At 31.2% G+C, this 15,560-nt stretch overlaps 1 protein-coding gene across 2 annotated transcripts; it reads right to left on the bottom strand.

The window, feature by feature from the left end:
- Window positions 1-709: 709 nt before the first annotated feature.
- Window positions 710-14,068, bottom strand: LOC149492530 (transducin family protein / WD-40 repeat family protein). Of its 2 annotated transcripts, XM_089716233.1 has the most exons (12): window positions 13,931-14,068; window positions 7,576-7,725; window positions 7,409-7,444; window positions 7,249-7,290; window positions 6,894-7,013; window positions 6,555-6,700; window positions 6,315-6,462; window positions 6,115-6,198; window positions 4,008-4,123; window positions 2,751-2,809; window positions 1,316-1,406; window positions 710-1,066 (listed from the first exon to the last, which is right to left on the bottom strand). In XM_089716233.1, the coding sequence occupies exons 2-12, from the start codon at window positions 7,679-7,681 to the stop codon at window positions 839-841; spliced, it is 1,176 nt and encodes a 391-aa protein (XP_089572359.1). In that variant the 5' UTR covers window positions 7,682-7,725; window positions 13,931-14,068; the 3' UTR covers window positions 710-838. The 2 variants fall into 2 exon arrangements, with proteins under 2 accessions (XP_089572359.1, XP_089572358.1); XM_089716232.1 differs by lacking the exon at window positions 13,931-14,068 and having other exon boundaries at window positions 7,576-7,777.
- Window positions 14,069-15,560: the final 1,492 nt, after the last annotated feature.

Here is a 15,560-nt window from a genome sequence, read left to right as displayed (position 1 = left end):
GAAATTTTTTAATTAATTGCAATTCATATGGGCAAAATATACAAATGATGGCGTCCTAATCAGCATTATTCCGACGTGTCAAGCTTTTTAGCATCTTAGTCAGCATTATTTTTAACAATTAGTGAGTCTCACATGTCCTACTCATGTTTCCGGCAAACCACGTAGGAAGGAGACACCTGATTGAAAAAAAATTATCGACTCTGACACTTGATTGCAAATATTTTCCATTGAGACACAGAAATAGAAATTTTTCAAAGGTTCAGTCATTAAAATTTATAATTAAGCCTATTATTTTTCAAATATATGCAATAATAATGAAGAACGATTTATTCCCTTACATGAAACTCTCCCGGGCCAACCCTTTTCCCTCCAAAAGCAAGCGAAAATCAGTCAGGTTTGTGGACCGTTAAAAAAGACATAGACCTGAATACCTCGTGCAGGTATAAAAAAATACCAATCATTTTCCTGTTTGTGAACAAAGGAGTTACATCTAATTGGTCGTGTATCTTAAAAAATACAAAATGGTTTATTGACCAGCAAATGCCATCCCACTCCTTTCAATATGCTCAGATTTAATGCACTTAGTACTCAAAAATATATAGGTTCCACATGAAACAGGTAAATTCCTCACATGAAGATGAGAGAGTTGATGGCCTAGTAGTAATGCAGCAATTTTACTCCCAAACAAAAATAGAGACAAATGAATAGCTTTGGCATAATCCCACATTTATAAGATTCAAATATTCAATAGTGAATGAAAATGACACTAACCATATATTTGCAAAAACGTGCAAATCAAAAGTTTTTTACCCTAACAATATATTGCAATTTGTTTTGATTACCGAAACTCTGCAATCTCAAACACTCTCGCAGTTCCATCGATAGAAGCCGAAACAAGGAAATCCAGATTAGAAGATACAGAGAGAGACTGAATGGCAGCAGCATGACCACTGAAAGTTTTCACGCAATCACCGGAGAGACTATCCCATATTCTTACTTTTCCATCCACACATCCCGTAGCGAAATATCTAGTCGCACCTAGCCATACCAAGCATGTAACTCCGTCCTGCCAGGAAGAAAAAAAGTTTCTCTCGTAACAGACCAAAACATAAGTTGACATAACTCCTAGCAGTGCGCAATTAAGATTGGACTTTAAGGTTTAAGAACTACAAAACTAATAATTAATCCTGAAAATTTTCAAGCAAGCAAGCAGGAGATGCTCTCCTTTTAACAGGTTTATCCATTAATTCAATAAGAAATTGGAGTTGATTAACAAATATAAAAATATAGAAAACAAAAGAACAGTTTAAAACACCTCATGGTCACATGTTGAGCGAGCTAATGAATGCTGTAGATCCCAGATGATAAGCTTTCCATCCAAGCTTCCAGTTGCAGCCCAAGGCGAGCTGCCATACATACATTAAAAGCTTGTTAACACCCAGCAACACAAAATAAAAGTTCATGTTACTGATTGACAGTCCAAAATTAAAGTAGAATCTCCCACATAAGGACTAGTTTCTTATAAATCAATGTTGGTGGTAAGCTTGTAAATAACAGTGCCATCACTGATCCAGAAACATAGAAAGAGCAAAGTCAAATACAATGGTCAGCTTGTCATGAAAACACCAGAGCTAGGTAAGTTTCACATCTAGATGTCACAGGTGTATAACATAATTAGAAGAATTTCCAGTAGCACCTTGTGTCGTTTATGGTGCACCAAGGAACAAGGGACTGCCCAGGCACAGGACCTTACCAGGAGTATACCCAAGCCACAAAATGTGGCCACCTTAATTGTGAAAATGGGATTGTGGGGGAGTAATACAAGCATCATGTTACTAAGCGAAGCAATGGAGGGCTGCACCCCAGATGGCAAGAGTCTATTACCCAAAAAAATACTAGCTTACACTCTGATCTTAGTAGCATAGGACACAGAATGCCATTTGAATCAGCAAGGACCCGCTTGCAAGGCTAAATACTTCTAGGTAACTGATAGCAAAGTAGTACCGTGAAAGGATGAAAAAGCCCGGTTAGAGTCTTGAGATTATGCCCACACAATTTTATCTTTATTGCTTATAATGTTTTAAATAATGTGGGTCCCGATTTTAAAATTTCAATATTCCTTGTAGAACTAATACAAAAAGAGCAGTTTGACTATCATAATCCAACGATCACAGAGGAAAAAAGGGTCACATAACAAGTACTTCAGAAGTCATCATCTACATTCATAAACGTCATATCATCCCCAAGGTATGGTATCTCCTCATTTTCCATGATATTACTTCTATCTATTGATTTCCCTTTTTTTTTTTTTTCTTTTTCTATTCTACCATATCCTTTAAATCTTAATTCATCTTCCACTTTCCTCTTTTTCTTCATCTTCCACCATAATTTCTTTTTTAGGGTTCCCAAGTTTTTGTTGTCAATTCAAAGCCACACCATGCATGTGAAGATGTGATCAGGAGGATCTATTCTATACCTTATTATTCAACTATGAAATACTTTTTTTTTTTGTCAATATGCATCTTGCATAAAGCAGGAGCTCGCCTGACCTTGTGCCTCAGGCTTCAGTTCTCCCTTTGCACCTTAGTGCACCATGGACTTTTAACAACTTCAGTTGCATGTAATCATTGTTCCAACTCACTAAGAATCAGAGACATCCATTTTCCCAGACCTTATTCTTCTACTTCAGAATTTCCTTTCGCCACAAACACACATATGCAGAGAGAAAGGAAGACGGATTCAGACTCTACCTTGGTGCAAATGCAACACATTCAATTGAATCTGTATGAGAAGCCAGAGAAGAAACCACCTGCACAGCAAAAAGTTTATGAAAGGATTACTGAGAAAGGCATTTATAACTAACAATAATTTGATCAGTGTACAAGCAAGAACATAAATTGCCAATTTTCCCATATGGTGTCTCCAAGTTACCAACAACAGAGATGATTATCAATGCAAAATGTTACATGCCAATAATACATCCAGACATAACAAGGAATCCCAAACAAAAATAAAAAGTTAATCATCCGAATGTAGCAGAACAAACTTGGAATGAGTAAAATCGAAAATCAAAATGCTTGTAGGCAATACAAGAATTATGCTATCCAACAGTCCATAGCTGCTAAGCTTCATACTTGACAAACTAATAACGACATACAGCTAAACTGCACTTTTATGATGAGATCTGAACTGGTTACCATGTCTACACCACCACACTGGCTAGTCTTTCAAACTCAGATAAAATTTTTAGGGTTAATTACACTGCTGGTTGATGAAGTTATCACCACATTATTGTGGTAATCAAATTTCAATTGGTAACATTAGAATAACTTACGCTTTATCATGTAACAATTAAGTCATTTCAAGTGGAATCTGGCTCAGATATAACCAGAAATCTAAATGGGGAAAGAGAAAAGAGAAGTGAGAGAGAGAAGTGAGTCTTTGTTGTGGAGCGACACTTCATTTGGGACTAGAAAATCATCTTATTTAGAACTAAAACATTTTGGTCGCAATGGCACATCTTCCAGCCATTATCCTGGGCAGATTCTTGTTCAAGCGACCTTATTAATACCCCAATACCACTTAAGTTGTTTTACTGACATCAATTGAAATCCAACGGCCAGATGATTTAATAATACTTCCAGCGATCATTGATGAAGTTAAAATTTTGAGCAGAACAAACCTAAAGAATTGAAGCAATTATCAACTTCATCCACATATCACTCATATACCATTAATGGGCGTTTTATTGCATAATACATCTTTTACAATTACATCCTAATATAAATGAAAAAAAAATTCAAGAGTCTAAAGCGGAATAATCATCCAACAGAAAAGCTTAAAGATAAGAAGTAAATAAAAAGAAAAAAGAAAAAGGTTAGAGTACAACCTAGAAGCTAAGAAAACCCACAGGCAATAACTAAAATATAATACTCACACCAGATATAAATTGACACCAGAAAATAGAAGAAAATAAAAAGGGTATTAAACGCAACAAGAAAACAAACCTTTCCAGTAGTTATATTCACAATGTGTACAGAACCTTCCTCTGAACCAGTAATAGCAAGAGTAGAATCAGCACTAAGTGCCAAGCATGTCAGTCCTGCAGAGTGATATGGGTGACCTAAACAGAAGAGGTATTAGTCAGACATGAAATACCAGATTTTTGCTAAAAATTTAGTTTTCATCCCAACAGGAGAAATTATTAAAGTAAAGAATCATAAGGATAGGGAGAAAGGAATATGATATTAGAATCAGATTTGGTAATGACAAACAAGTGCACAATAATTCAACCTTCATATACAATATATTTATAAAACGACAACATAATGAAGATGAGAACATAAACTGCAGGTTCTCCATTCAACTTTTATGAAGTAAAACAAGGTAAGAGAATGGCCAAGTTAAGGATCAAAATATAAGAAAACATTGAATTAATTAGACTGAGAAACTATAACTAAGAAAGCAAGAAGCAACAGAGCTACTACAGGAATTGAAAATGGAAATAAAAGCATTCAAATGGCGTTTCCTCAGAGGGATTATATTGTTATGGTGTAGGTCACATGCATAAATTCACCTATGTACTTTACATAAAATATGTTTGCGCCATCAACTTTTAGTTTAACCCATTGAACACTTTCACTTGCAAAATTTTTTTGTTGAATATTCCAACTTGTATAATTAAATCAATTAAACATTTATTAAATAGTTGAAAAATGTAAAAATTATTATTCCAAAAATTATAGTAATCACATATCAAATTAATATTTTTCATATAGAAGCCAAAAACACCAAAAAAAGATTAATTGTTATTGTGAAGCGTGCAATGTTATCACAATTCATAACTTTAGGAGCACGATAAATCCCCTGTAAACTTCAAAGTGGCACAAGAATAAAACTTTAAAGTTCAAGGGCACATTTATGCATTAGGCCTAGTGGTATAATAAGTTTGAACTCTTGCTGTTCTCCATTAAATTGGTTAGTTCTAAAAAACATGAAATAAGCAACCATTTTTCCTACAAGTTCTTGCATTTGAAAAATCAGCAATCCATAATCAATTTGAAACATCAATGGAAAGAAAAATTAAAACAAAACGCTATTACTCAAAATTGAACTAATTACAAAACAGAATCACATAGATACTAGTAAGTTTTTGTTTTACCACAAATAAAAACCTATTAATTTATATAGTGTCATTAAACGGGGAAAAAAACAGAAACTTCAGATAATCTTTTAAACCTGTGAAATAGAAGTGAACTTGATATAGAAATATTTAAAAAATAAGTTCAAGTAATTTCTATAACTCAATGTTAAGAAACAATTTTGGCGCACACAAAATTCATTTAAAATTATAAGTCATCAATTCTATTGAACTCGTTATGTTTAAGCCAAATTTTACCAAATTGAAACGGATTTGCAAATGAACTTGTACCCATTTGAAAACAAATGAATGGAAGTTCCATGTTCATTTGTTCCAAACATGATGCGAGCAGTTTCAACTATGAAGATACTGCTGACAACTATAATATATGGTTCAATTATGTCAGACAACCATAACAAACAAAATCATCAGTAATATTAGAGATTTGTTTTATTGAAAACTCTCTCATATGCAGCCAAAAGCCCAGAACATTCCCAAGTTAATGTTAAATTGGCCAAACCATTTGGATATTAACAATTCCTTCCATTTTAAGGTTGTCCTCCACGCCCCCCCCCCCCCCCCTTTTTTCCACTTCTCTCTCCCCTGCCCTCCCCTGCTCCATATTGAGAATTTTGACATCACAATTTTATGCTCCATTATTTGCATCAGACATCTAGTTAGATGCAACATATGGCAAATGAAGCTTCAACTTTACAATACATTCATTAAGAAAGAATGACATCATAATTTTTTTTTAAGTTGTGAAATTTTCCTTTTTTACACTCTTTGCAACCCAAACATTCAAAGAACAGAAGATTTCAAACTGGGATTTAATTATAAGCACTTCTCCTTAATTTCAAGGTTATTTTGATTCAAATTTTGAGACTTCCAAAAACAGGTTTTATTTCCTAGTTAAACAATTTTACTCATAAGACAAACAAAATAGAATATCTATGCTGAAACAAATTGAGTACCTCTTACGACATGGACATTTTCACCACTTCTTGGATTCCATATTCTCAAGGTTGCATCTTCGGAACCAGTGCAGATTGTTTTGCCTTCAGAAAGCAGTAGAAGACAGATGAATAAAAGAAGAATAGACCAAATTTGAGCTATATGAAAGATTGGCAAAAATAACAAAAACATGTAAAAAAATACAAAAATAATTTCATACCATCAGGAGTGTAATCACCACAAGTGACACTACCACCATGTCCAGAGAACATATTAAGAAAGGCACCTTTATCAGCATTCCACATCCAGGCATTAGAGTCCTCAGAACCCGCCAAGAGTAATTGCCCTCTTGGATGCCATTTGAGCCACTAAAAAAATGCAAAATTAACACTATATTTGTGTGTGTATAAAATAAATTACACCAGAAGATATTGCAACCAAGTTCAGTTAATAAGCTCACATTAATTCCTCCTCCAGGATTTTCAAATTTATGTTTCAAGTTCCCTGATGAAGCATCCCATATTTGAACAAGCCCTTCCAACCCCCCAGATGCAAGCAACTTCCCATCAGTACTAAAGGCTAAACTAGATACAGAATCTGAGTGACCTGCATAAAAACTTCCAAAAGGTTAAGTTGCATGATATGTATAGGACCGAACATTACGGACATTTTTAGTAATAGAGAAATGAAGGGCAGAGGGGCGGAGAGTATTTTAGTGTGAATGTAAGTAATTGACATATGAAAATGAAATCGTGACCAATGAAAAAATTAAGGTAAAATTTTCAAAAAATGGGTATACCTTGAAGCTCAAAAAACCAATCACCTTGACCAATCTTCCACAAAAACCCTTTGTCATCTTGGCCACCAGTTGCCACTAAAGTAGAATCTGTTGGACTGCAGGCAACACTATAGAGTTCACCTGTGCAAAAAATGGAAGCAATCTTGCATAATAACTTAGTGGATTCAAATTTTATACTTGAAGACATATCACACACCCATTACATAATAATTTAAATAAGGAAAATCAAATAAGCCAAAATCAAACTTTGTGACCAACAAAAAGCAATAACTCCATGTCTACCTCCTAACTTCAACATCAAACACTATCTAAGAATGTTTCAATTAAATACACATAATAATGCAAAAAAACTTACTTGTATGACCAGTAAATATATGAATAGAGTCATCAATACCCTCTGTAAAACCCAAAAAAATAAATAAATAAATAAGTAAATAATTCTTTACCAACATTTTTAAACGAGTAGAGAAATATTCAAATTCAACTGAAGCAAATTCCAGAATAACAATTTTCACCATCAGAGTTGGCATCATCATCTGCATCGGGAAGATCTGTATAGAGAAAAAGAAATCGATTTCAATAGAAAATAGCATAGAAATGGTTGTGTATAAAGATATCTGAAGACGAAGCAATATATACACGTATTGACATTGAGAGAGAGAGAGAGAGAGAGAGAGAGAACCTTCGTCGTCCACGGTGACTTCGTGGATAATATCATCATCATCGAGGAAGACTTCGCCTTCATCATCTTCTGCTTCTTCTTCGTGGACTGGATTTGGACTATTCATTGTAATTGATTTATTTGCGCAGCAGAGAGGTTTAACAAGGGTTTCTGACAACTATTTATGCGTAAGATTTTTTTCCGACAGCGATAATATTTTTTAGTACAGTTACATTAGATTTCTACAAAGGAAAGGAAAAGCTATTTATCACTATTAAAATGAAACGACACTGTGTTTTATTAAAAATAAAACGCACGACAAAATTACAAACAAAATTACAAACAAACAAGCAGTCGTTTATTTAATGACAAGTTTGTTTGTTGGATATTACTGTGAAATTAATGGTCGAACTTTTTAAGTTAATTTCAGTATTCTCCTCCCATTTTATTCTTTTTCGGATGCCTCAAAATATTTAAAATTTTTAAATTTATATATTTAAATAATTATTTTTTCCATAACTTTTATAATTATTCGTTAAATGAATATCTTATTGAGTAAAATAAAAAAAAACAAAAGCAAAATAATCTCTATTGACTAAATTCTTAACTTGCATATTTTTTCAAACCATGCAAACAAAATAAAACGAAAAAAAGTATATATTTTAATTTTAATTCTAATTCTTAAATTTGTAGTAAACATTTTTGAGATTTTATTTTTGGGAAAGCATACATGATTAAATCTTAACCATGTTTCAACTAATTCTTTAATATAACAATATTAATTATCTGGAATCCGTATAAACTTTATATACTTTGCAAATTTATTATACTATGGTCCACGTCTAAAATTTTTAATTTAATCAAACCTGATTAGACTCTAACCACCAATATTGCTTTTGTTTTTTTCTTCTTCTTTCACTGTGTGAGCATGTGTTTTATTGGTGGGCATCTGCTTTCAACAAAGTAGTATCAAGAGCCATAAAAGAATGAAATGGCATCAAAGGGGCCTCTCTTTCCTTTCAATACCCTCAACTTAACAAGACCGATTATGAGAATTGGTCAATTGGGATGAAATCCATTCTCTTGATCTGCAAGGAGTATGGGTTTATAGTGTAGAAAGCTATTGGGGAACCTGAAAACGAGGTTAAAATTTGCAGGAGAGGAAGAAAGATCAATGTGCACTTATCATCATTCATCAAGATTAGTATGATATGTTCGTAAAGGGTGCTAATGGCATCACGTCCAAGAAAGCATGGGAGACACTCATCCATCAAAAGTCATGGGAAAGGCTGGGCATCAAATCAGTTTGTTTCAAACCGAACCGAACTAATTCGGTTCAAAGCAGACAGCTGTTTTATAGAGGAAAAGAAATCTGAAAACTTGAAAACAGTACAATCAGAAATAGGACCGCAAATTTCTAAATAATACAAAAGATGCAAAGACATGCAAGAATACAACACCATGCAACTCAGAAACATAAGAAATGGCTCGGTTTTTCCGACATGAGAGCTAAGTATAGCAGAATCCAACTTGGCATCATATGATTCTTCTTTTAAATTCATCCTCTAGTTCAGCTTCATCTCTAGATTCCTTAAGCAGAAGCATCAAGCAATGTAAACTCTTACAAGCTGTGATGGGTGCAGATTAAGAAAGAACCACAAAGTATAGATTATAGAACCACAAAAATTTTCAATTAAGAAAAACTGTGTGCCACTGTTTTTTCTTCTGTTTAACAGTAGAGATAAAAGTTCTCCTGGAGTAACATGTCAAATTAGCATATATATATATATATATATATATATATATATATATATATATATATATATAACACAAACACGAAATGATAAAAATATGCCATTAAACTTTTTCTACATGATTTTGTTGCTTGTTTTTTTCTATTACAATTTCATTGCAGGCTTTATTTTGCAATCCTTTATGTCATGGCTTCAATATCTGTCATGACTAGTATCGGATTTAAAAATTGCACTGCTTATATACACAAAAAGAGATTATTCTACTACCAGTAAGCTTTGTCAAATAATTCAACTCATCCTGTTTTGATTCAACAAATTAATCATCAGAATTTTCTTTTTAACTTTTCAATTAATAAAAGATTAAGCAGACACAATTACATTAGAAGCAAACAGTGTACATAGAGAATAATGAAATATTGAAAATGCAGTCAGAAATATCAGTTGCAACTTGGATGGGAATTTGGGTACTATTGATTAATTGTATCTTCATTTTGAATGTATCATTTTCAGAATTCTTTTATCAGAATTTCAAGCCTAAAAAAGTGATTTATTATTATTGGCTGCTGATTGTGAAACAAGGTTCGCATATTATTGCATTAGCTAAAAGTGCAGCTTATTTAGCAACATGAATGAAACCTGAAAACATTCAATGATTATATTGTTTCTAATATAAAATGTTTCAAAATAATTAAAAAAAAAAAGAGAGAGAGCCTAGATATCCTGCAGATTTTGCATGGCAGTGCATAATTTACCTAGAAAAGCACTGGTGATATTTTTTTTTGAATAAAAAGAAAGAAAAAAGGTATAACCGGATTAATGGTTACCAATTTAAACCAAAACAAAACGATGCATTCTATTTTTTTAAAAAAGATTAATAAAAGTTATAATTGAGAAATGGGAAGGAATAGAAACATAACAAACAAAACTCAAATACCAAAACTCAAGAAATAATTAAAAGTCAAAAGAACAGAAAAAGAAACGTGTACTGGTTCTTGACGATATGGTTTGGACTTCTAAAATTTGAACCAATTCTATCCTCACTTCCTCCGTGAACGGTGTATATCAGTGAAAGACTGAAGCTGAACAGAGACATGGAGCGAGTCAGCAATAATCAGCGACGGGTTGGGAATTGGAAATAGAGGTGTGGAGCAACTGTGAGACTTACATGATGGAGAGAACAAGTGTAAGAAGCGCAGACTGCACAATCAACGAAACAATTATCCCTTCGTCACATAATTTTTGTCTTTGTTTAACTTGCACATAAATAAAAAATTTTAGTTAATATAGTTGAACTATAATTTTTGCTTTGCTTTTTCTTTATAGGCCCTTGTGTTTGTATTCCATTAAAATTAAATGATTAATATTAAATTATCCTTGAAATTAATCAAATATTTGATTAAATAAAGTTCTATAGGAAGATTGAAAGTTTGATATTTTAGGTAGTGTTTGGTCGGAGGTAAGTAGACTAGGGAACTGTAACTTTCCGGGAAGTGCATAAAGTGCTTGTGTTTGGTTTGCATTATTAATTCTACTTCTTGAGAAGTAGATCATCCAACTTCTCTTACACAAAGGAAGTAAGTTCCTTAGTTATGATTAGGAAAATTGCACTTCCTCAATTAAGTGCAATGAATTTACTAATTTATCTTATTATTTAAATTCACTCAAATTTATATTATGGATATTATTGTAATTTGTAGTTTGAGAGTAATTCACTAATAATTTCCTTGGAAGTGTGCTTCCTGAAAATTTTACTTCTCAGGAAGTAAGCCATTTTGAACCAAACGAAGCCTCAATTCTTTATTTATATCAAAATTTAATTAATGATAATATATAGTTAAACTATTATATTTATTGATAAAAAAGCATAATAAATAAGGGTAAAATAGTAAATCTAAATATTATGCTCTTCTAAAAAGGAAACATGACAACAATTTGGGATAGGTAAAAAAGGAAAGTCAAGGGAGTATAAAAAAAATAGAAATTGGAAATAGGTCAAATACACGTTTAAAACGCACTACCCAACTCCCAATCCAAACCCGATTATGAATGTGGTACCTGTTTGTTAAATCTCTACATGCTTTCAGAATACACAGAACCAAACATAATCAAGAATAAGAAACCAAGAAATGAAAAGCATTACATGATAAAATTGTGAAGAGAAATCAAAAAGCAACTCATGCATTGTTAGATTAGGTTATAAAACACTGCAAGGGCGAGAGAAAGAGGGATGAAGGTGGGGTTGGATCCAGCAAGGGAGAGAAGAGGGATGCAGCTGAGGTTGCATCTGAGAGTATATATGGGTGAAAATGGATGGTAAGAATTTGGGATTAAGAAAGGTAGATGATGGGCAGGTTCTATTTGCTAGATCTAAAAAGAGAGATTATGGCCCTGTTCATTTGTGGAAAACTCTATTTTAGTCTTCAAGTTTCTATTTTCCATAGAGATGGAAATTTTGGAAATGAAAAAGAGAATTAGAGAAAAATGTTTTTCCCGTGTTTTAAAATTTTTTGTAAGAGAAAACACCTATTATTAAGCTATATATATATATATATATATATAAAACATATAAATGACATGGTTTATGCAAAATCAATAATTGCCAGATGTAAATAAACCACACCATCGTTCATTAGCAAAAGCAAGCATGAATATACATGCTTACACAAATCCTTGTCTCTCTCCAATACTGACCCTTCACTCAGACTGCTCATACATGTTTAACATGAATTTATGTTTGTTTTGCTATTGACTATTGCCCAATGGTGAAGCAAATAGCAACAGCAAAAGCATGTTCTAAATAGGTAGTTTCTTGGATATGATACATAAAAGTGTTCAAAATTCATGATAAAATAGTCATGGACCACCAAAAAAAAAAAAAAAATGAAAAATACCAATCAATGATTATGGTACCATTGGATTGCTAACGGCCATTTCTCTTTCATTTATGTCAAAAGGTGGTTCAGAAATGGCAGAAAACAAAAGAAAGAAAGAAAAGAAAATTTAAAAAAAAAAAAAAAAAAAAAAAAAAAAAAAAACAAGCAAACAGAGGCAGAACAATGACTATGTCAATTTTCAAATGGGAATGACAGTTCTAGCTCAAGTAAATTATCCAGCTTTAAGTAACCAAAATCTGAAAACCATGACCATATTTAATGGCTAGTTGCAATACTGCAACAAAAGTATGCAATGGCCAAAACTCATTAGCCATTAACCAATACTCACTAGATTAGGTTGTGTTGTTATAATTCCATTAATGATAAACACGGGCTACAAAAAAAATTTTCAACAGAACTAGTAGCTATTTTTTAATTAGTCGTGCATTCATTGCATTTAGCAAATATATGCATACACTCCCCTTATCTTTTCTATGTTTTTTTTTTTTTTTTTTGTGAGCAACCTGCTTTGTCAACCTTACTTTATGTTGTGTATGTGTGTGCACATAAAATCTAGATTAACACAAAGTTCACTCTAATTAAGAATTTGCTAAAAAATAAAGCTGCAAATAACCCATAGAGTACTAAACAATAGCCACTGAAGATTAGAAGAGTAGAAAATTTTCAAAACAAAAGAAAAAAATTCAACTTAAAACAACCAAAATGCATTCAAGTCAACAAACGTATGAATCTGCGATCGTGCCTTGTCTGATGATTTTGATTTTGCTCAGTGTATGGAGCTAATTAGGTTTAATGTCAATAACAGAAAACAATCTTGATAAGCCATTGCTAATGGTTCTTGTCTAATTAATTATCCCTTAATAAAATCAACTTGCTGAGATATATATATATATATATATATATGACAATCTGTTTCTCAGTAAAAGTTTCATTTACACTTGCAGACTAATAACATCTCCAATCCAAAGAAATTAGGCATAAGAATTCTACAAAAAGCAGCGCATAGTCAAAAAATTATATAGACATCTCCAAGAATATTAGTATATGCATTAAGAGAATTAGAAACCAAACCACGAGCATATCCTAATTCTGAATCAAAAAACCACATGGGAGCTAGAAAACCGAAAATATGTAATAAGTTGAGATCACGTCCGGTGTATTTTTTAGATTTTGAAAAGCAAGCAAATGGACACCAACAATATAAGATTCAAATCTTTAGGCCTTAAGACCAAAGCTCCATTTGCACTCAATTCAGAGTACTTCACACTCTCTCCAATCCAGCAGTACCTATACTGCTGCTTCAAAGTAACCAATTTCCCTTCTCTTTTTCTGTTTTAATATATACATTTTTTCAAGAAATTAATTAGCTTCATTCAAGTTAACAAGAAGCTTTGAACCTGAAATTCCAAGATTTTTACAATCTGGGAAAAAAGAAAGTAAAGACAAATTCAACAAATAAAGCTCCTGTTTCATCTAAAAAGTAATCCATTTTATATGGAAAATAACAAATAAAACATGCACAAAACCCACAAATGAAAAAATCAAACAATAAACATCTATTTCTCGGCTAAACCCACAAATTAATTCAAAAATTCCTTCTCTTTGTCTGTTTATATGTATTTATATTAGAAAAAAAAAAAAGGAGAAGGAAAAGAAATGAAGGCAAAGAAGAAAATAAAATAAATGGGGAACGAAATAAAATAAAATCGAGAATGGAAATGGAGGAACCTGGCAATGCTACTACGGTTGAGGAGCAGGACTGTTGCGGATGCTACGGCCACGGGCACGGAAGTGACGGGAAGGTATTGAGCAGTAAGACTGTGAATGGGTAAAACCGTAGAAGGAAAAAAAAGGAGCGACAAGAGGGAGTTGCAAAGGAGAAATAAGACGTTGAGAGGAATTTGTTTGTTTTTGTATCATTAAAGTGCAACCCAAGTAAAAAACGACGTGGTTTTGTTACCACATCAAAACTATTTCGTTTTGATGGTAAAATAGTTTTTTTTTTTTTTTTGACATAAAAGTGAAAAATGGTTATTATTATTATTATTATTATTATTATATAGAATGATACCAGTTATTAATTAAAAAGCTATAATTAAATAGTTACTATTATTATTATTATTATTATTATTATATATAGAATGAGACTAGCTATTAATTAAAAAGCTATAATTATATGTTAATAGTGTAGCAATTGTAAACTAATAATACTAGGTAAAGTATTAAGTTTAATACTTTTTTTATTAGAGAATGTGTCTAGTAGGTTATAGTTAATTTATAATCATTTTAATCTTTAATTTATATATACTAGATATCTAGGTATAATATATATATATATATATATATATATATATATATATATATATAATGGTATTAATAAAAAGAATAAGAGTATATTTAATTGAGTTTCAAGTATAGTTATGGTTATAAGTTTTTTAGTGATATTTTATACGATTCATACTTTAAATTATTATAATTATTATATTTCACATTCCACACGATATTTCACTATTGACAATAATAAATTTAAAATTTTTAACTTATAATATTATTAGTATTCTATTCAATTAATAATTTTATAAAAGATTTTAATAAATTACATAATTATCAAACTACATAAAATTTAACTAAATTATCATGACACGAACACTGCATGTAAAATTTTGTTTAACATATTTTATATAAAAAAAATAAATTATATTATAATTTAATGCTGATAATGTTTTACTAAATTTAGTTATGAATCAAATTATATTATTATCCAATAATATTTTATTTACTAAAAAAACTTTAAAAATATAGATAATTATACTTACAAGAAATATATATATATATATATATATATATATATATATATATATATATATATATATATATATATATATATATAAATGCTGGTGAAAGATATTAAGTAGCTTGTGGAAGAGTAGCTTGACTATCCCGAATTTGTCCAAAATCCGTTTAGGCATTATCTAAATCCGCAAAAATCGAGTTGGGTACTTACCTGACACATATGGCTATGATTGTAGAATCGAAATTTCAGTTTTAAAATTCTTGATTTATAAGCAATGTAACATGAAAATCGAATTGATTTTATGGAGTTCTAAGACGGTTTTTTAGAATCACCATTTTTGCTTTTGTTATGGTTTAGAATTAAAATTAAATAATTTATTTCAAAATTTTTAAAATTTGTTTTAGATTTATAGTTTGAATAAATAACAATAATAAACATTACTGTTGAAAAACACCAGATCAATTTAATAAATATTTTTAAATTTTATTTTAAAAAACTATAACAAAACAAAATAAAATTTGGAAGTTTTGTAAAACATGTTTTTTACAATTTCAAACTAGAACC

The sequence above is a fragment of the Jatropha curcas genome, chromosome 11 (genome assembly GCF_041381405.1).
Source record: "Jatropha curcas cultivar XTBG-Jc1 chromosome 11, XTBG_Jcur_1.0, whole genome shotgun sequence".
NCBI lineage: Eukaryota > Viridiplantae > Streptophyta > Magnoliopsida > Malpighiales > Euphorbiaceae > Jatropha > Jatropha curcas.
This window is presented reverse-complemented; position numbering and strand designations above follow the sequence as displayed.